Below are 21,619 nucleotides of genomic sequence, written 5' to 3'. Positions count from 1 at the left end.
CAATAAAATATAACTTCGTGTGCTTTGAGACTGGGCATAAAATCAATCTGCTGTACAAATGTTTTTTTTTTTTTGGGGGGGCGGACGCGGGGCAGCAGCGCATTTATCATGGGGTCGCGGGCTAAAAAGTTTGGGAACCCCTGATCTAGTTGACAAGGTCTTCACAGGAGATCTGTCTCTAGAGCTTGTCTAGTTGACATGGTCTCCGCTGACATTTAGGGCTGTAAATCTCATCTCTAAGTGCTGGTCCACCATCTGGACTGTATAAGGACTGAATACAAGGGATCTCAGTGACCACCTTAACTGGGTATGGACTGAATCTGGGTGGCTACAGTGACATTGGTATAAGGATAAAATAGATTAATATTAGCATAGTTGCCATTTTTCTAGTACATTACATCGGGTGTAATGGGAAGTGTTTTCAATTCCAGTTGACCTAATGAACTAACAATCCTTTCATGGATTTGAATTATAGAAAAGTGATTGTGTTATATGTGCATGTCAGGTTAAAAAGATGGGTATTTTTGGTTACTGAACCAACATGACATCTCAGTGGATCTCCGCTTCTGGAAGAACACTGTGCAGCGAAAAGGTGCCACTTTAAGGCATATAGCAACTAGCAGAGGTAACTCTTGCTTGAGAGACTGTATCCCTCTGAATTGCTTCTCGTCTCACCCTGGGGGCCAAACAAGGAGAGTCCGGAGGTCTGGAAGCAGATGCCAAATTGTGCCCTGCCCCTGAGACAGAAGGGGTGCCCCTGCCAGAATACTGTTTCCCCTCGGAACAAGATTTTAACTGAGAGGGACAAAGGAACATGATTTCATCTACCACCCTGAGTGTTAATATACACCAGAATCACACAAGTGTTTGCCCTGGATCAACAGTCCAAACTTCCTCATGGCTAACAGCACAACCAAAAACCCGAGGTAGTTGATATACCAATGCAGTCAGGGCCCCGTGTAGCCCAAGTCGGAAATGGAGAGCTGATGATCCAGGGCAATGGGGAGATGGAGACGGGGAACCAGATGGCCGTGGTTGAGCCGGAGAGACAGAGGACTGAAGAAGAGCCAAAGGTTTGGAGGAACCTGAAGGAGCCAGAGGGACGAGATGCAGCCGTAGGAGTGGAGTCCTGAGGCACAGGATGGTCGACGACAGACCAAGGCTGAGCCGGAGGGATAAGGGAGCCCGGAGGAACCAGTGGACAGAGGGGCAGTGTGGAGAGGAGGGAGCTAGGAGGGAATACAGTCCCATAGAGCTTGCACCGCATGGATGGTGGGGTTAGGGCGAGCATAGGGACTGCTAGACGACCACGAATGAGGAAACAGGAGAGGGTGAGAGGGCAGGAAATTTGTGAGCCTCTGGGCTTTTCAGGCTTTTGTTAAAATAATCAAAAGATGGTCACACGATGAATATTTAGATTTTTTTTCCCTGAGTAGTTTGTTTTTATTAAACCAATTGTGAATATTTAATAAAATCTGGATCTCTTTGTCTGCCATGCAAATCAACTGTTCCTGCTACTCCCCAGACTGGATCTCTTCTCTCTGCTTTCCCTAATTGCATATTCAATCATTAGATCTGTTAGCATTAATATTTTTCTTCTTATATTTTTTTGGGGGGTGATTAAACTGTAACACTGTGTGTTCCAAACAGACGTGAGGCTACACAATTAAAAGTATCTTTTCCATGTAGTTTTTGTCCTAACCACCCGCGACAGCTACACGTGACAATGAGCAACACGAAATTGTATTTTAGAGATGTTTTTTATTTTCTGCAATGTCACGGCAGAAATGACATACGAAATATGGCGTATAAGGATTATGTGTCCGTCAGCGCAGAGAGTGAGGAACTAACTGATCTCTGCTTCATTACAGTTTTCACATATTTTTTTCATCCCTAATGCTGATCTGCCTTCAGAACACCTGGTAAAAAAGTTGCGTGAAAACGTGTGTCATAACTATGACACACCCTTTACGCATTAGTTCTGGCTTTTGTTCACACAGCGCTCGTTCCAGGACTGAACCCGGTAATGTTACTAGGTCCCGACCCGGGATCAAGGATGTTCAGGCAATTTTCCGGTCCAACGTGCAGTGTGAAAGGGGCTTTTGTCTAAAAGCATGATATTTTGCAAATGTAACTGGATTGGGTGCTGATGTACAGTAAGACTACTGAAGATTCTTAGAACACTAATATGTAGCCTACATATCAACATATAAAATACACTCTCATTTAGATCATAAAAATATAAATTCATTATATATTTGGGGGTTGGGGTTCGTGTTCATGTGTTAAAGCCTATTTCGAACCCAGAGTACCCCCCCCCCCCATGTAAATGTTTAAGGACTAAAAGTGTGGAGAAGGGGTGGCGGGGGGATGCTGCAAGACTGTAAATGAATTGTGCTTAGTTGTTGAGACATGGTAGCAGAGCTGAGACCTAAGAAGTTACCAAACTGCTGCAAGACTATCAATGATTTGAGGTGAGACTGCTGTATATATACTGTACATCTAACCATTGATTGAGTCTATCCGAACATGCTCCTCCCGAACTTTGTTAATAAAACCTAATTTAGTATTTACACTGAGTAAAAATAGCATATTTATTTAGTGATAGATGCTATTTAGACTAAGTGAAAATAGCTGTATTTTAAGTAATATGCTATTTACACTGCAAATAGCAAAATTGTATTTATTCTAAAATAGCAGGATATTCTACTAATTACTTATTACAAAAAGTGGCAGTTATCTGCACCTCTGCATTGTAATACATTATGCAATACATTATATGAAATAACAGTATGCCATAATTGCCTATGTACTTATTTAATAAAATTTTTATGTTCTCTTCTCCCAGCACCCCAAAGTCTGCCCTTTATGACGCGCCTGTTCAAGTCTATAGGGAAAAGGGTTGATGCATGAACTAAAGTCCCAAGCTCATGATCAAATATAAATATGTCTGATGATTGTTAGAAAATGTCATTCTGGCAGCTTTGGGAAAGGTAGAGTATACACAATGTGTTTCCTCTGTTTCTCTCTAATATTTTACTACAATGACTGTAAACAATGTATTATTAGTTTAATATTAATGTTAAAGAACATTAAGAATTTTTATTCATTAATCATTGTGATTGGAAATCAAATCATTATGGGAATATTCTGGTATTTTGTGTATTTCTATAACAGTTCTTCATCACAGGTGAAACAAAAGCCAGAGAGCAGTTATCATGAGCTCCATGCAATCAAACTCCTCAACAGATTTGACCTTTGTTCGACCTGCAACATTTTTTATCAGTGATTTTTCTAATATTCCACATGCAAAATACTACTATGTGTTCTTGTCTTTAGTGTATGTTGTAACTGTTTTGGGGAATTCATTTATCATGTGTATCATGTATTTGGCCCGCAGACTTCACACAGCCAAATACATTGCTGTTTTTCATCTGGCACTTTCTGATCTGTGTGGAAGCTCAGCTTTGATTCCAAAAATCATTGACATGTTTTTATTTGATCACCAAGACATTTCTTATGAAGCATGTTTAACAAATATGTTTTTTGTATATCATTTTATGAATCTGCAGTCTTTGACACTACTCGCTTTGGCTTATGACAGACTGGTTGCCATTTGTTTTCCTCTACGGTATCATGCCATTGTAACCAAACCAGCAATGTTTCTGATCGTAGGGGTGATGTGGATTGTGTCTGTGATATTTTTTTCTTTACTTGTAGGTTTGCTGAATAGAATATCTTTTTGTAGGTCTAATGTACTTAATAGTTATTTTTGTGATTATGCCCCTATCTGTGCACTAGCTTGTAATGATATTTCCATAAATATTTTGATGGGTAAAATTTCCTATGGGCTCCTGATTTGCACACCACTCATACTGATCATTATTTCATATTTCTGCATTGCTCTGGCTCTGCTTAAGATTGCTCACGGTGCTGACCGAATCAAGGCCATAAAAACCTGCACCTCACATCTCATATTGGTGACTATTTTTTATCTCCCAGTTTTGTGCAATGTCCTTGCATCTGTAACAACACCTTTGCATCCAAACTTCCAGATAATTAACAATTCCCTTACACAGACAATACCACCAATGCTGAATCCCATCATATACACTCTAAAGACAGAAGAGGTCATGCAGTCCATAAAAGAACTGTACAAACGCAGCAAAGTGAATACAACTAAAGAAAATAAAATGAAATGCAGAAGGATAAAGTTAAAATAAATACAGGTTTCATCTCATATCTTCTGACCAGTGTGTGAAACAGCAGGAGGTGGATTTTGCCTTGCACAATATTGGTGTTGACTTTCATTACATGCCTGAAAGAAACTCTTTGACTGCAGATATTTAGTTTTGTTTCATCAGCTGTGATCATTTAACAAATATCTCATTAAACAGAGTTCCTTGATGAAATACTGTATGTAGATGTTGTACATTTACAAAATATACTGAAACATTTATTGAAGTTCATGTAATTGCTTCTTTTATTCAAAACACTGTACAAGTAATTTAAGTCAAGAGTCTAAAAAAAATAAAGCTTTAAAAATATTCAAAATTTTATTCAGTGATTTAATTTTAACAAGTCAAATGAAAGTACATTTGCCTTACAATTATTTCAATATAACAAATGTTTTAAATTCTGCATCATGTTTTTTAATCCTTATGAATAGATACCTTGAATGAATCATTAGCTGGCATTTGTTCTGCTGATTGTGGCCCTCAGACAGGTTGTGAATTAAATCAGCTTTTAATTTCTTGAGACCTCAGATCATGTAATGTAGGCATGTGCTTCAGGGAACTAAATCATTATATTAATCTGTGTTTAACTGAAGTATAACAATCAATACCTACAAGCAGTTACACTACCCCATCACACACAGACAGTGTAAGTCCATATAATAACATTCTGTATCTATGAACGCACACAGTAAACAACATATGATGGGTTGACAGTATTTAAGTACTGCAACAACTAATTCACAAAACAGATTTAAAGTTTTTTAGATTCAAAAATTTTCTTCAGTGTGTTATGTAACTATTTGTGCATGTGTAAGCTCAAAGTCTCCCACAAAAGGATTCATTCTATATAAAAGAGATGGCTGATCCAGACCGGCTAAACGCCTCGTTCAAACATGCCCACATCTCTAGATCATGCATGGGACCTTTGTGGAAAATGGCGCATTTGAGAGAGGCGGGGCATAGAGGACCTACAATCATGTACAGTATTTGAAAAATAATGTTTTTTTGAATATTATATAAGTATGTCAACATATTCTGTTACACCAAACACACAAAACAATGATCTTTAAAATAGTATCATATGAAACCTTTAAAAATTCTCATGTAAACACAATAAATGTTATTGTCAGTTACCCAGGTCTATGCAATGTGCCTTGAGAAAGTCTGCTAGTGATAGCACTGTTCAAGAAGTACATGTAAGAAGGTATTTGAGTCAAGACGACTGAACGCATGTGACAGTGCGATTGTAGAGAAAAGCCACACATGTGTATCAGTAAATTTGAAGTCACAGAGAGAAATGTTTTAAGAGTTGAAACCTGTGACTTTTTTTCTCTCCCACAAACACAACACAACAGTTACACCTTCTCAAATTCTTCATTGCAGGTGCACAAATCCTATTCTACAAATCACAAATTAAGAAACTTGTATGCTCATATTTTGATACAATTGCTGCAGTGAATATAGTGCAAAATGCATTTACACAACCGCATCAAGAAATTTGAAGTCGTGGAGAAATTTTGCACATCCGCAAACCAGTACGTGAATTCATCCAATGAGAGTTGCACACTTGTAGAATATTTTCTCAGAAATGTCTTGTATATTTTTCTAACACAAACACAAGTACACAACTACAGCTGCTTGAATCTGCTGTGACGAATCTCAAACACTGTTTTTCACTTTCAAGTGACAAGTTTCACGCGTTCTCCCTTTTGCACCGAGATATTTGGTTCAAAAGTGAGTTGTGCAAATGTAGACGTAGTGGGCGGGACTGTGTAGAGATTAGAGAGTTTCAGCCAATCAGAAGAGTTACTTTGGGTCGTTGCTTGGTGCCTGAAGTAACAAGAAGGGGGAAAAACTAACTGCCATCTTCGTGCTCTGCCAGAGTAAAACAGCAATAAACGTAATTTCCATCTTATTATATTTTTCTTCTCTGAAATCACTCACCTTTCTACATTTCTATTGTTTATAGTTTAAATATACGTGCTGATCGGCTACGTTGGTAATCAGTGTTTCTGAGTTCGGTTAGGCTTTCTTGTTTCATGAAAGGTAACTGTTAAGCTAGATGTCCAGTCCTGCACTGTTAACTTTGCTAACCATCCATATTAGTTGATACCCTCATAATTATGTTCTCTTTTGCTTTACCTTTACAGAACAGGGTGGTTCTTTGCAGGTCAGTATCATATCAAGTACCTAATGTAACTAAGATTGACTTTATGAGAATTTAACATGCTTAGAAAACTATGGGTAACAGTTATCATGCTTTTTATTTTTATTTTGGAGGGTAGTAAGTTTTATAAGAATACCATAGTAAAGTAAAGGGATGTCAGATGTCATTGTAATCGTACATTACTTCAAATACAGTAGATGTTTCATATACCTTCATATACGTGGCCTAAGTGGTCAGCAAAATGAGAGAAGTTCCCTGTTCTGAAAAAAGTGTATTGATAACATTGTTAAAATATTATTTTTTAACATTCTAATAAAACTTCCCACCGCAATAGATATGGACTTACATTGCTCAGAAGTTATTGAAAGTGAAAACCCAAACTTTGTTTGATGTCAAGCACCATTATAAATAACCTAAAAAACAGCAGTACCAGCTTCACTTCTTATAAACCAGACTGACTTTATTTCTCTCATGCATTAACAAATGTTCTTATTGAGATTAACAGAGGTTTAGATGTTGAAGGTTCATTGAAAATAATAGTTTGGTTTGACATCACCGTTATGGTGATCAGTAGTTGGGCAGATTGACTCAAACTATTCAATGTTAGTTTTTATTTTTGGCTGTTGTAACTATGACATAGTCTCATTTGGAGAGAGCGAGTGTGACCCGATGGACAGCATGTCGTTAGAGTCTTCAGATGTGGGAGAGCTGTAGGGGCTCATATACGTCGACCCCTCCCCCTTGCCATCTGCACAGCCCAGCACATCGAGCCCAGGCATGGACTATTCGCATCCTGGCGAAGGCTGTAAAAGAGCTGGGTCTGGAATGGTCCCTGCCTGAGGAGCCCACCCACAGCATTGGATGGGTTCTTGCTGGGACGCAGTCAGGCCACCCATTAATGAAATTCACCATTCCTCCTGGAGGTCCATGACAAGATCACCAAGTCTTGCCATGCCCCCTACTTGGCTTGCTCCCGTGCCTCTTCTTCGTCCGCCCTCATGACTGTCAATGGTGCTGAAGAAAAAGGGCATGACAATCTGCCTCCCCTGGATGAGTCTGTGGCAGCGTATCTCTGCCCACCCTCAGCCATCGGTTGAAAGGCAAAGGCTGCCCAACCATGCAAGCTGTGTAGGACTACTTCAGCTCTTGCCGGACAAGCCTACTCATCTGCTGGACAGGCAGCTACAGCGCTCCAGTCCTTGGCAGTCTTACAGGTCTTACAGGCCAAACTCTTCCATTGTATGGACGAGTCCGGCCCAGACTTTCAAAGAACTGCGCAAAGAAACTGACCTGGCCTTTTGCGCCACCAAGATGACAGCAAAGGTAATCGGCAGATCTATGGCCAACCTTGTGGTACTGAAGCAACACTAATGGCTAAACCTCACAAAAATCAAAGACTTTGTAGATCATAAGGTCCCCTTCCTTGACTTCCCAGTTTCCCCTACTAGCCTGTTTGGACCTGCAGTTGAGGGAATCGCTGAACGCTTTACCACCTCACAGAACTCATCCCAGGCAATGTGACACTTCCTGCCAAAGTGCTTCAGCTCAACAGCTGCATCTAGTCACCCCAAAAATGTGTTCCATTCAGGAACTGTCAGTATGTGTTACTGTAGCAGTCAGAATTTTCATTGACACTTCCTCCAGGTAACAAAGTCACACCAGTAGGTAGGTACAAAAGATTAGTTCACTAACACTAAGTAATTTGGGAGTGAACCGCCACATTACATTGTGTTTCTCAAAAACATGCCATTGTTTACTAGCTTCATTCAGAAATGTTTTCGTTGATGGATCAAAACTGGGCCAGGTAACTGGCAATATTGTGCCTAAAATAAGTTAGTCAACATTGCATTCACTGTTCAAATATGATCATAATTCACAATCATGTTGTTGTTTTGAGTATCAGCTTCTTTATTAGGTTGATACATGAACTAAAATCCCAAGGTCAAGAGCATGATCTAATATAAATTTGTCTGATGGCTGGTAGAATGATGAATATTGTTGGAGGTTTGGAGAAGATGAAGTATAAACCATATGTTTCTGTTTCTCTGTAATGGTTTTTCTCCAATGTTTGCTTTTATTTTTATTAGTTCAGTATGATTTTATCAAAGATTATCCAACTGTTTTTGTTCATCAGTGCTCTTTAACTGGAAATTAAACCATTATTTAATATAGTGATGTCTTGAATGACATTTGTTTGAGATCAGGTGATTTTTTTTCTTGAGAGTGATCTCAGATCCTTTATTACAGGTTTGCATTTTTTTGCACGGCTTGGATTTTTTTCTACAATTTTTATTTTCCACAAATGACTACGATTTAAACGATTATTTCGTTTTTATATGTTGTTGTTGTGGTTTATGACTTTTGGATCAGAGAACTTTTGTCCATTGGATCAGAGTGCTGTCAATCACTGCATGATTTGCTTCCTATTGCAGCTTCTAAATTTGATAATGCTCAACACCAAGAGTCACCAAACTTGGAGAGTATACATCCAACTTGTCTGAACACACCTGCCTGGAAGTTTCATATACTGTACCTTGTAATACCTTGATAAGCTGGTTCAGGTGTGTTTGATAAGGGTTGGGGGTAAACTCTGCAGAACACCGGCCCTCCATGATTGAGCATGGTGACCCCTGCTCAACAACACTGGTTCAGAGAGTTGTCAATGTTTACAAACTAGGGCTGCACGTTCTCAAGTTTTTCATTAACCGTTAACCGAGGCCCTTAGCGGTTAATACTCGGTTAACCATAGTGTGCCATAGTAACCATAACCATAGTAATTTCCGGACATTGGCCGAAAAAAAAAGGAATGTCCTACAAAATTTAATCTCTCCGGTCAAATTGTCCTATTAAAACTGCCTAATAATGCCGCCCATTAACACAATCTGAATTTGAGATTAAGCCTAAAATGTATAAGGCAAAAGGTAACAAGCGGACTCCGCGGCCGCCTCGCTAAGGCTATGACTATGACTATGTTTGACACGTACAATATTTGAAAATCGATAATTATTTATTTATTTATTTAAATTACATATAAACATATTTTCCTATTATACTTTGCCTGGAAACGCTTCCAACAAGGCGTCGGTTCTATTTCTAGCATGCACGCGTCGAGCCGCGCCTGAGCCGCGTGTCACGCAGGCAGTCGGCAAGCTCTAACCTGTTAACATGGGAACCGAATTAAAAACAGACACGCCACGCAGCTGAGATGCTTTCGCCACGCATTCAGTGTGTCCTGACCGGCCTAATGATGCCCGGGTGTTGGCTGTTGAGATTACAACAACGAGGTTGTACTTGAAGTATATCTAAGCGCTGTATTGCAATACTTGCATTTTGCCCCGTCACTCGTATTAGCCCGCTTCATATTAGAAAAATGACTTCTTCTTGTGGACATTACAAATGTCTGGGAGCGCTCTGGCGGTCTCTGGTGGTGCAAAAATGTATTACAACTAAATTCAATGCACGCCATTGACGTCACTTAACCGAGCAAAATGTTTCACTCGGTTACACAATTTTTAACGGTTAATCGGTTAACCGGTTAACCATGGACACCCCTATTTACAAAGCCTTTTTACCATGCCACGTTTGGGCAGTTTAATATTTGGATTATGCTTAAAATCAACCACAAAAATACTATAGTAATTTATAGTAAATTCCTTTAATGTTTTTTAACCATACTATAGTAAAGGGTATTATACAGTATATATTATAGACAGGATACTGTACTATACTATAAATTACTATAGTATTTTTTTATGCGAGCAGGCCCACCCTGCAACATCAAGCCGCACCACCCAGATAAAATATGTTCCTGCGTCTATGCAGGGTTGTGCTTAAGTGAAACAACTGATTATATTAGGCCTTGTTTGTTTAACTAAATGAATATAGTGAAATGCTATGACAAACAATTACTCAAACCAAGAACATAATATACACAGCATTCAGTACAATGATCACAACAGATTTCTGATACTATAATCCCATTATAATCCTGTTATACATTCAAAGATGTTATACAAACAGTGAAATGGTTCCAGTGGCAGTACTGGTAGAATATCTCATGACTGGAAAGACCTCTCAGTCTATCCTGTTCTATTCTATTATATAATTGCTGAGATTTTGCTACATTTTCATATGCATGCCCCTTTTACAAGTCTATGGGGAGAAGAAGTGTTGCTCCATCAACTAAAGTCCCAAGCCCAAGCCATGATCTATTATAAATCTGTCTGATGGCTGGTATAGTAATGTCATTCTGGCAGCTTTGGAGAAGGTAAAGTATAAATATTGTTTCTCTCTTATTTTACAGCAATGACAAATTTTATTATTTGTTCAAAATTATTATATCAAATAAATTCTAAGCATTTTGTCTATAAAGCATTGTTACTAGAAATTAAATGATTACTTTAATATTCTGAGTGTATTTCTATAACAGTTCTTCATCGCAGGTGAAACAAAAGCCAGACAGCCGTTATCATGAGCTCCATGCAGTCAAACTCCTCTGCAAATGTGACCTTTGTTCGTCCTGCAACATTCTTTATAAAAGGCTTTTCTAATGTTCCACATGTGAAATACTACTATATGTTCTTGTCTTTAGTGTATGTTGTGACTGTTTTAGGGAATTCATTTATCATGTGTATCATGTATTTGGCCCGCAGACTTCACACAGCCAAATACATTGCTGTTTTCCATTTGGCCTTTTCTGATCTGTGTGGAAGCTCAGCTTTGATTCCAAAAGTCATTGACACATTTTTATTTGAGCATCAGGTTGTTTCATATGATGCATGTTTGGCAAATATGTTTTTTGTATATCACTTCATGAATCTGCAGTCTTTGACACTACTTGTTTTGGCTTATGACAGACTGGTTGCTATTTGTTTTCCTCTCCGCTATCATGCCATTGTAACCAAACCAGCCATGTTTCTGATCATAGGGGTGATTTGGAGTTTTTCTGTTACCTTTTTTTCTGTACTTGTAGGTTTGGTGAATAGACTCTCGTTTTGTAGATCTAATGTGATTGATAGTCATTTTTGTGATCAAGGCCTTATCTATAAACTAGCTTGTAATGATAATTCTATAAATATTTTGATGGGAAAAATTAGCTTTGGTCTCCTCATGTGCACACCACTTATACTGATCATCATTTCATATTTCTGCATTGCTCTGGCTCTGCTTAAGATTGCTCACGGTGCTGACCGGATCAAGGCCATGAAAACCTGCACCTCACATCTCATGTTGGTGGCAATCGGTTATCTACCACTTATAAGCAATAATATTGCAGCCTTAACAACATCTATTGATCCAAACACCCGAATAATTAACAACTCTTTGAGACAGGTAATACCATCTATGTTAAATCCCATAATATACACTCTAAAGACAGAGGAGGTCATGCAGTCCATAAAAGAAATGTACAAACGCAATAAGGTATACACAACTCAAGAAAGAAGAATAAAATGCATTTGTAAAAATTAAGAAATAAAAACAATAATTACAATAACAATGATAATGATAATCGTATTGCTTATCAGCTGTGATCCTTCAAGAAGTATTTAATATAAGAAACTTCACTGATATTGCATTTTTGATGTTGTAACAGACACTGTGTTGCAAACATGCCAAATGTGTTTAGACCACAGGACTGAAACCTAGTAAAGTTGCTTTGTGTTTCCTTTCTTCGTTTTAAAACAATATACAAATATTTTAAGTTCATTTAAGTTCAATATTTTTAAGTTTTTCTTTTAAAAATATTTCAGCAAATAAATCACCTTAGAATATAAATAATTTTAGGTAAATGGTCAAAAAATTGTAACAAATATTTTACAAATGCTTCTGCATCATGTTTATAATCATCATGAACTGAAAAACTTCACACTCCATATATATTGAATGAATCATTAGATGGCATCTGTTTGAGCTCTGCTGACTGACCCTCAATTTGTGAAACAGTGGCTTTAATATGGAGTGAGTTTTGGTTCTTTATTACATGCGAGAAAATAAAAGATCTGAGAGAAAAAAAAAGTTTGAGAGAAAAAGTTATCACACTGATAACAAAAAAACATTTCATGAGAGAAAAAAGAATATTTGAGAGAAAAAGTTTTCATGCCAATAGCAAAAAATAATTATATTTGAGACTAAAAAAGGTTTTGAGAGAAAGTATTTTCTCATAGAACATAAAAAAATATACATTTTAAATTTTAATTATTTCTGAGAAAAATAATCTCTCTCAAAATACTTTGAAAATATTTTCTCAAAAAAAGTGTTTCTCTCGAAATGCTTTTCTTTGCTCTTGATGCAATTTCTTGCTCTCGTGTCAGGATTTTGCTTTCACTGTGAGAATTGTGTCATGGGCGGGGCACCGTTCCTATTGGCCAGTCGGGTGAGCATCGTCTTGTCTTGGGAGTCGAACTGAATCATTACACCATTGTTCGGTTCACCTGCATAGATGCCGCCTCTGCCTTATGGCTAGTTAAGTAGAGCACGGACACTCCAATGTTTGGGCAAGATGATGACACACAGCTGGCAGAGCAAGTTCAGTATCACTGAAGAGTAAACATTAAATAATAACAGACAAGAAACTAGATGATAAACAAAAGATGGATATAACTCACTGGCCTGCCTATATGTGACAACAACACATTCTTGAAGACATTTGTATCCTAAGATAGTTTTTAAAAATAAAATACTCTAAATAGTGTCAGTAAAATTATAATAAATGAACACTTTTTTTAATCAGATTTAATCACCGTGAGAGCTTTCCAATATGCATGCCACTGAGTGATGTATGTACTTCTCGGTCAGAGAGCATCTGTCCATCAAAAGCTCACTATCCAATCAGAGTAGATCACTGTTAAGCCTGCCCCCATGAGAAGTTTGTGTAAAAAGACCAAACGAAAAACTGAATCATAAGAAAAATCTGTGGCAATGCATTCAGAATCCACGATTAGCGAAAACGAATAAGAAAGAAAAATAAGGTTCTATTTGATCAGACCCTGCTGATTTTTTTTTATATCCAAATTTGATAGAACTTTATGAACTTGTGTAGCTAAAATGGGATTTTTTCATGTACCCTTAAATTATCATCGTGGGTTACTTCTGCAGAAATAAAATATCTGCTAAAAGCATGTACAATATTCTCTTTATCTTTAATTAATCTGATTTAATTTAAAATAATCAGGTAGATTGGTAGAGTTTTTTCTTTTTTTGACCAGAAACTGATTTGGTCAGTTTTCAAAAATTAGATCATATCATATGTAAATAATAACACATTTAGAACTTTTAACTAAGTTTTTACAATATGTAATTAATCCAGTCCATATCAGGATGTGCGCTGATAACTGACAAGCTACTCTTGTTCTGTCATTGCATCTTATAAATGAATGTTCTGTATATTAAGAGAGGATTATGGCTCTATGTAACACAAAAGTGATTTTGTTAGTGTCGTAAAAACAAACAAACAAAAATAAATAAATAAACTTCTGCCCCCTTAACCTCAAGTCTATAGGGAAAAAGGGTAGCTCCATTAACCAAAGGTCTGGGCTCGAGAGAATCATATAAATTTGTCTGATGGCTAGTAGAATGATGAGATGAGCTTGTTTGGAAAAGGTGGAGTACAAGCCACATACTGTATCTTACTTTTCTCACTAGTCATTTTACTTGAATAACATTTTTTATTATTAGAATGATTATGTTAATGAACATCTAAATATTTTTGCTTGTTCGTTCAATTTAACTGGAAATGAAAATATTAATTTGAATATTTTCTGTTATTGAGTGCAATTCTACAACATTTCTTTATCACAGGTGACACAAAAATCCAGAGAGCAGTTATCATGAGCTCCATGCAGTCAAACTCCTCTGCAAATGTGACCTTTGTTCGTCCTGCAACTTTTTTTATCAATGGCTTTTTTAATATCCCACATGCAAAACACTACTATGTGTTCTTGTCTTTAGTGTATGTTGTGACTGTTTTAGGGAATTCATTTATCATGTGTATCATTTATTTGGCCCGCAGACTTCACACAGCCAAATACATTGCCGTCTTTCATCTGGCTTTTTCTGATCTGTGTGGAAGCTCAGCTTTGATTCCAAAAGTCATTGACACATTTTTATTCAAGCACCAGGACATTTCATATGATGCATGTTTGGCAAATATGTTTTTTGTACTTCATTTCATGAATCTGCAGTCTTTAACACTACTTGTCTTGTCTTATGACAGACTGGTTGCTATTTGTTTTCCTCTACGGTATCATGCCATTGTAACCAAACCAGCCATGTTTCTGATCATAGGGGTGATGTGGAGCTTTTCTATGATATTTTTTTCTGTATTTGTAGGTTTGGTGAATAGTCTCTCCTTTTGTGGATCTAATGTGCTTGATAGTTATTTTTGTGATTATCGCCCTGTCTATAGTTTAGCCTGTAATGATAATTCTATGAATATTTTGATGGGAAGAATAGGCAGTAGTCTGCTTATTTTCATGCCACTGATATTGATCTTCATTTCATATTTCTGCATTGCTCTGGCTCTGCTTAAGATTGCTCATGGTGTTGACCGGATCAAAGCCATGAAAACCTGCAGCTCACATCTCATATTGGTGGCAATTTTTTATATTCCAATTTTAAGCAATAATATTGCATCCCTAAAAACACCTTTTGATCCTGACACCCGGATAATTAACAATTCCCTGACACAGACAATACCACCAATGCTGAATCCCATCATATACACTCTAAAGACAGAGGAGGTCATGCAGTCCATAAAAGAACTGTACAAACGCAGCAAAGATAACATAACTACAGAAAGAAGAATAAAATGCAGTAGGAGAAATTAAAAATAATTGCAGGTTTAATTTCATCAGCTGTTTGTAGTTGCAACAGATACTGTGTAAACAGACCAAATATGTTTAACACTTTTGTGCTTGAAAGACAATGATAATTTTTTTTCTTGATTCCTTTCTTTGTAAAAAAGAAAAAAAAGAAAAAAACTAACAAAATCTAAATAGCTTTATTTATTTTTTTATGCAGTATTCACATGCATTTAATCGTTTAAGATAAACATTACACCCCTTTTACCCTACATTTGCTTTTAATCAAACAAATGTAAATTTGTTTCTGAATGATTAGTAGTTATATTTGTCAGTACCTTTTTCTTCTTGTACAGATTGAGTATGTGCAATATGTTTATTGTTTTATTCAGTTACTATTTCTTAACATCATATTGTGATTCTAGGCCATGTAATGCCCTGAATGTTCTTCAGTAAAATAAACTCATTAAAAGTAATTATTTTATTTGACCTTGCTTATTTAATAAAATTAATGCAATATATAAATATGATGAACAGCTACATAAAGCTAGCAAAAAATGCTCAGTACAATCCTGTACAACAGTTTTTGCATATAAACCTTATAACACAGTCACATTCCAGATATTATCTACATGCTAGAAATGCAGGATACACCACACAGGCCTATATAGGTATGTAACTTTTATAATGCACAACCAAATTTTAAAAATTATTTTAAACAAAAAACACAAAGTTTTCCACAATAAATAAACACTGTTAAAAATACAGTACACTTTTAGTAACTTTTTACGTTCAATATATACATGCAGTGTGGATTTGTATGTAGGTTTTTAGCTTTGGTCTGTTTTTTGTCTTGACGAAAATCATCTTAAATGCCATCAATGGTTGTTCAATTGGTTATCTCAGTTTAACATAGGTTTTAAGCTGATAAGAGCATTGACTGTTAAGATACTATTAAAAAACAAATGTCACACATTAATCTACACGTTTTTCAAATTTAGTCTGAATGGTTCTGAGTGCGATCAGTCAGAATCAGTAGCAGATCTATTAGAACGTTAGAATAAGGTACTATTTTGAACACTCAGTTCCAACACAAATCTCATGGGAACTCCAAGCTTTTGTATGTTTTGATGATTGAATCGGTGGCAAATTATTGTGTACGATCTCATTCATATGTTTTCAGCAATAGTAATATTTCAAACTGATTGTGGAAAAGCAATACAAAGTTTATAGAAGCTCTGATGCTTGTGTAAGAATATTTACAATGTACAGGAGCCATAAGTACACAATCTAAGAAGTAAAAAGCTTTGTGACTGCTTCGGTATCTGGTTCAATGAAGCACCCCTGCCTGATTTCCCTTACTAATAATACTTAAAGGTCCCGTTTTACGCGTTTTTTTGAAGCTTTGATTGTGTTTACAATGTGCAATATAACATGTGTTCATGTTTCGCGTGTAAAAAAAACAGAGTATTTTTCACACAATTCACCTATCTGTATACTGCTGTTTTCACTGTCACAAAAACGGGCTGATGACTTCCTTGTTCTATGAAGGCTAACCTTCAGAAATACGTAACGAGTTCTGATTGGGCCAGCGGTTCCTGTGCTGTGATTCGACAGCAGCTGAGAGCAGGCTGCCCTCCTGGTAACGTGATTGGGCTAGAACGCACGTGCTGGAGATGTATTTACAGTCACAGGAGCGTTTTTACTGACGAGATCCGCATGAAAATTGCATTTGCTTTTTGTCACAGCCCTAACATCTAGTTAACAAAGCTAAACAGCGTTGCCCTTTGTGTAATAACAACATTACACACTAACTAAAGTTTAAAACATGGAATCACGAAGAAGGGGACCTTTAATAATGTTGTTTGTGGAATTTTTAAAAATATCATCAAAGATGTCTAATCCTGCTCCCTGAGGGCTATTGTCCTGCAGAGTTTATATCCAACCCCAAATAAGATTATTAGGCTTACTAGAAACATCCTGGCAGGTGTGATAGGGCAAGTTGAACCTAAACTCTGCAGCACTTTGTTATTTGAGGAGCAGCTGTCACTCATCTTTGCTCATCGAGATCTCAAAAAGTTCTTCACAGAAGCTCTATGCTACACAATTATTCCCCTATTTATGTCCCCACTTTGTTTGTTATAAAAAGAAGATTAGCAAGCGTGCAGAACTCAGCATTGAACAAAGCTCTGGCATTTTGAGTGATGAGTATGTGAATTAACTTAAACCCCTGACAGCACACATTCATCACAGAGACGTCTGTTTGATGTCTGCAAGACATATTTTCAAGAATGTTTCATCTGCTATACGTCTATAGGATTGTTTCCTATCAAATGTCTTTTTTTTATTATATGACTTCTAGAGAAAAGATGTTTATGATTTAGAATGTATGTAAAACTGACATCTTAAAGACGTGTATCAGAAGTTTGTACACAGCAGATGCTTCATTTGAAAAGCGTCTGCTGTGTACAAACATCTGATAAGCAAACTTTAACAGACATCTTGCAGACATGTGTGCAATAAGGGACAAATCTGATTGGCCATTGCGTTTATGAAACCAACAATCAACCGTATCTGTGATTAACTACATTGCTCAACACTCCAAAGAGACATTGCAAATAAAGACCTGACCTTTTAAGATAATATAAAAAGTCTTGCCTGGTTAATTCATGGTATTTGTTATGTATTTTTGACAGTATGAAAAAAAGGGTCTGTTTCAAACCATGTTTTTGAGACATTTGAGTTTTAAGGAGAAAACACAAGTTGACTGATGAATTATTACATGGGTTATCTTTAAGCATATTGAAAACAGAGATGTAATCAAAGTTAAAATTATATTTATCACCATAGGGGGTCTTTAAACATTCTGACAAATAAGTAACTTGGCAAGTGGTTGTTTTTTTATGAATGAGTCTTCGTTCACTCAACCGACTTGTTAATTCACAGATTTGTTCACTAAAACTACTATCCACAGAGTGGGTGCAGCCAATTGTAAACTTGAATGAGCAAACATAAATGAGAAAATTATGTCATCACTTTGGCTTTGTTCTGAACTATTTTTGGTGATGCCATAAAACTAGACAACGTAACTGTGTCTGGAATGTAAGTTATAGTAATTGTTATTATTATTATTATTTGGCTATTTAATCATTACATGCTGTTGTTCTGATTGTCATAATATATTCAGAGTAATAATGCTCTTGCTATGTTTTACCACCTCATAAATGAGAAGGGTGCATATTTATTCTTTACAAAAATTCATTGTGTTCAATGGGCTTACTCCAATTCACCCATGGTACCTAAGCTACTAACAGTGGCGCTCTGTGGAATATAGCAATGCTGAGTTTTCCATGCCTGTATAAATTTACATTACTCCTGCCCCATTAGCCTTATGTCTGTAGAGAGAAGAAGATGGTTCCTGACTCAGAGGCATGTCTTAGTGATGGCCAGGGGTGGCACCAGACCCCTCTTAAATTTTTCTGGCCCCCAAGGCACCCACCTCCCACCACATGTCTTGCTATAATCTTATTTTTAGTAAAATTCTAAATGCATCTTGCAATGGTGGATCCTGGCATGTGCAGCTGCCTATAGTGCTGCTTTCTTCTCCTCTTTATACTTAATTTTAGGTGGTTTCAATAGCATGATGTATGACAAATATTGAGAGTGCATAATATTACTTGATCCATGTAATGCGCAAGGACGAATTTCTCCACTCGTAAGTGGATTTCCTTCACTCACACAAAACTGGACGTTTGCTTTTAAATAAAAAAAGCTTGTTTTTTTTAATTGGCCCTGCTCTTGCTCTGATATTATGTGAACACGCTCAAACATTGTCTTCGCATCACTGAAGACCAGAAGAGCTTTTTTTCTAATTCAGGTGAGGATTAGGCTTATCTCAATAAATGGAAGCAAGCTGATTATAGTCAGCCTTCTCTAGTTATTTAATTAATAGTCTACTTATTTTAATTAAGTGCTTAAATTATAAATACTGTGTTATATTGTAATAATGTATAACATACATTATTGCCGAAGCTTTGCAATGTGTGTGTGGCCGAAAAACAAAGTCCTACATTTTAATTGGATTATAGACTAGAAAGCTTGCAAAGAGTGTTCATAACCACTAAAAAGCTGTCAATCTTAGTTTAGCCCATCACCCTCCTGCCATTTAAAATGCTCTAGACACACCTCTGTCCAAACTCAAGAGGATAATCTAACTATATATTTGCTGATGTCTGGTAAATTAATGAGATGGTACCAGTTTGGAGAAGGTAGCGTATGTGTTTCCTCTATTTCTCTCTAATGATTTTACTGAAAGGGTTATTTTATTATTCAATCAAAAGATTATATCAAAGAACATCTAAACATGTGATATTAAATAATTATTTGAATATTCTCTTTTACTGAGTGTATTTCTGTAACAGTTCTTCATCACAGGTGAAGGAAAAATCCAGACAGCAGTTATCATGAGCTCCATGCAGTCAAACTCCTCTGCAAATGTGACCTTTGTTCGTCCTGCAAACTTTTTCATAAATGGCTTTTTTAATATCCCACATGCAAAATATTACTATGTGTTCTTGTTTTTAGTGTATGTTGTGACTGTTTTAGGGAATTCATTTATCATGTGTATCATTTATTTGGCCCGAAGACTTCACACAGCCAAATACATTGCTGTTTTTCATCTGGCGTTTTCTGATCTGTGTGGAAGCTCAGCTTTGATTCCAAAAGTCATTGACACATTTTTATTCGAGCACCAGGACATTTCATATGAAGCGTGTTTGGCATATATGTTTTTTGTATATCACTTCATGAACACGCAGTCTTTGACACTACTTGTTTTGTCTTATGACAAACTGGTTGCTATTTGTTTTCCTCTACGGTATCATGCCATTGTAACCAAACCAACCATGTTTCTGATCGTAGGGGTGATGTGGATTTTTTCTGTAACATTTTTTTCTGTACTTGTAGGTTCTGTGAATAGACTCTCTTTTTGTGGATCTAATGTGCTTGATAGTTATTTTTGTGATTATGGGCCTATCTATAGAATAGCTTGTAATGATAATTCTGTAAATATTTTGTTGGGTAAAATTTGCTATAGTCTACTGATTTTTACGCCACTGATATTGATCTTCATCTCATATTTCTGCATTGCTCTGGTTTTGTTTAATATTCCCCATGGTGTTGACCGGATCAAAGCCATAAAAACCTGCACCTCACATTTCATATTGGTGGCAATTTTTTATATCCCAATTTTAAGTAATAACATTGCATCTATAATAACACCTTTACATCCAAATGCCCGGATAATTAACAATTCCCTTACACAAACAATACCACCAATGCTGAATCCCATCATATACACTCTAAAGACAGAAGAGGTCATGCAGTCCATAAAAGATCTGTACAAACGCAGCAAAGTGAACACAACAACAGATAGAAGAATAAAATGCAGTAGAGGTAATTAAAAATGACTAGGTTAATTTCACTGCTTCTCAGTCTCCTTTTGTCTGTAGTTCTAAACAAGCAAATATGTTTAAAACCTAGGAATCTAGTAAAGCTGATTTGTGATTATTTTCAACACTAATTTTCATATTATATATTTTTTATGTAGTATTCACCTTTCTATTTAACATTTCTAGGCTAACAGTAAGTCAAAATGAGAAAATCTTTGGATAATACATTAGTTTTTTTTTTGTTCCATATGGATTGTGTAGGTTTAATAGATTTATTGTTTTATGTAGTCAGTAATTCTTACCATTCTGTGCTGCTGTATGACAAATTAGCCCCCCTCCCATACCATGGATGATCCACAGCCATATAAGCATGTGCTTCAGTGAACTAAACTCAATGCAGAGGAAAACACAGAAGCTTCATTTGAAGTGGCATTTAGATTAAACACTGTTTAATGCAGGGCATGAATTTAACCTGCAGTTACAAATGCAGAAATAATGGTTTGATAAATGACACATTAAATGTTGAATACTTATTTGAAATTGTATATATATTTAAGATACTAAGATACTTTACATGTGACAATGAAAACTGCTGGTAGATGTCAGCAAGTCACGGTTAATAAGTGAGTCATTGCGATTGAATCATTTAAACTGTTGATTCATTCAGGAACGAAAATTCGTCATGTTGCTCAGAGCAGAAAACTGTGCAATGGTGGGTGTGTTTGGATTTATTTTTGTTGTTGAAATAGAGCAAAAACAGGCGATATGGTGTCTAAAATGCAAGTTTGTAAATTAACTTTGTTTTTATTGAACTGTTTGAAAAAAAATCTATACAGTATGTAAAATCATGCTGATTTATGGAGAAAAACAGCACTCTTCCTTTGATATTGATATTATTTGTGATCATTCTAAATGCATTATAATAGACTGAATCACACAGTGAAAAAACACAGTCTTAATGCCCGT

The 21,619-nt window shown here is 36.4% G+C and overlaps 4 protein-coding genes across 4 annotated transcripts; all 4 read left to right on the top strand.

The window, feature by feature from the left end:
* Nucleotides 1-3,210: 3,210 nt before the first annotated feature.
* Nucleotides 3,211-4,223, top strand: LOC113054644 (olfactory receptor 1468-like). Its single transcript, XM_026220333.1, has one exon. It carries the CDS (start codon nucleotides 3,219-3,221, stop codon nucleotides 4,221-4,223), a length of 1,005 nt encoding a protein of 334 aa, XP_026076118.1. The 5' UTR covers nucleotides 3,211-3,218.
* Nucleotides 4,224-10,875: 6,652 nt separating this feature from the next.
* On the top strand, nucleotides 10,876-11,874 carry LOC113054646 (olfactory receptor 51E2-like). Its single transcript, XM_026220335.1, has one exon. It carries the CDS (start codon nucleotides 10,876-10,878, stop codon nucleotides 11,872-11,874), a length of 999 nt encoding a protein of 332 aa, XP_026076120.1.
* A 2,357-nt stretch (nucleotides 11,875-14,231) lies between these two features.
* LOC113054648 (olfactory receptor 1-like) lies at nucleotides 14,232-15,230 on the top strand. The gene has a single exon (XM_026220337.1). It carries the CDS (start codon nucleotides 14,232-14,234, stop codon nucleotides 15,228-15,230), a length of 999 nt encoding a protein of 332 aa, XP_026076122.1.
* Nucleotides 15,231-19,666: 4,436 nt separating this feature from the next.
* On the top strand, nucleotides 19,667-20,665 carry LOC113054645 (olfactory receptor 6N1-like). The gene has a single exon (XM_026220334.1). The coding sequence runs from the start codon at nucleotides 19,667-19,669 to the stop codon at nucleotides 20,663-20,665; it is 999 nt and encodes a 332-aa protein (XP_026076119.1).
* The last annotated feature ends 954 nt before the right edge of the window (nucleotides 20,666-21,619 follow it).

The sequence above is a fragment of the Carassius auratus genome, chromosome 35 (assembly GCF_003368295.1).
Source record: "Carassius auratus strain Wakin chromosome 35, ASM336829v1, whole genome shotgun sequence".
In the NCBI taxonomy this organism is placed as follows: Eukaryota; Metazoa; Chordata; class Actinopteri; order Cypriniformes; family Cyprinidae; genus Carassius; species Carassius auratus.
Note: the sequence above shows the minus strand (reverse complement) of the source record. Positions and strands in the feature narration are given on the sequence as shown.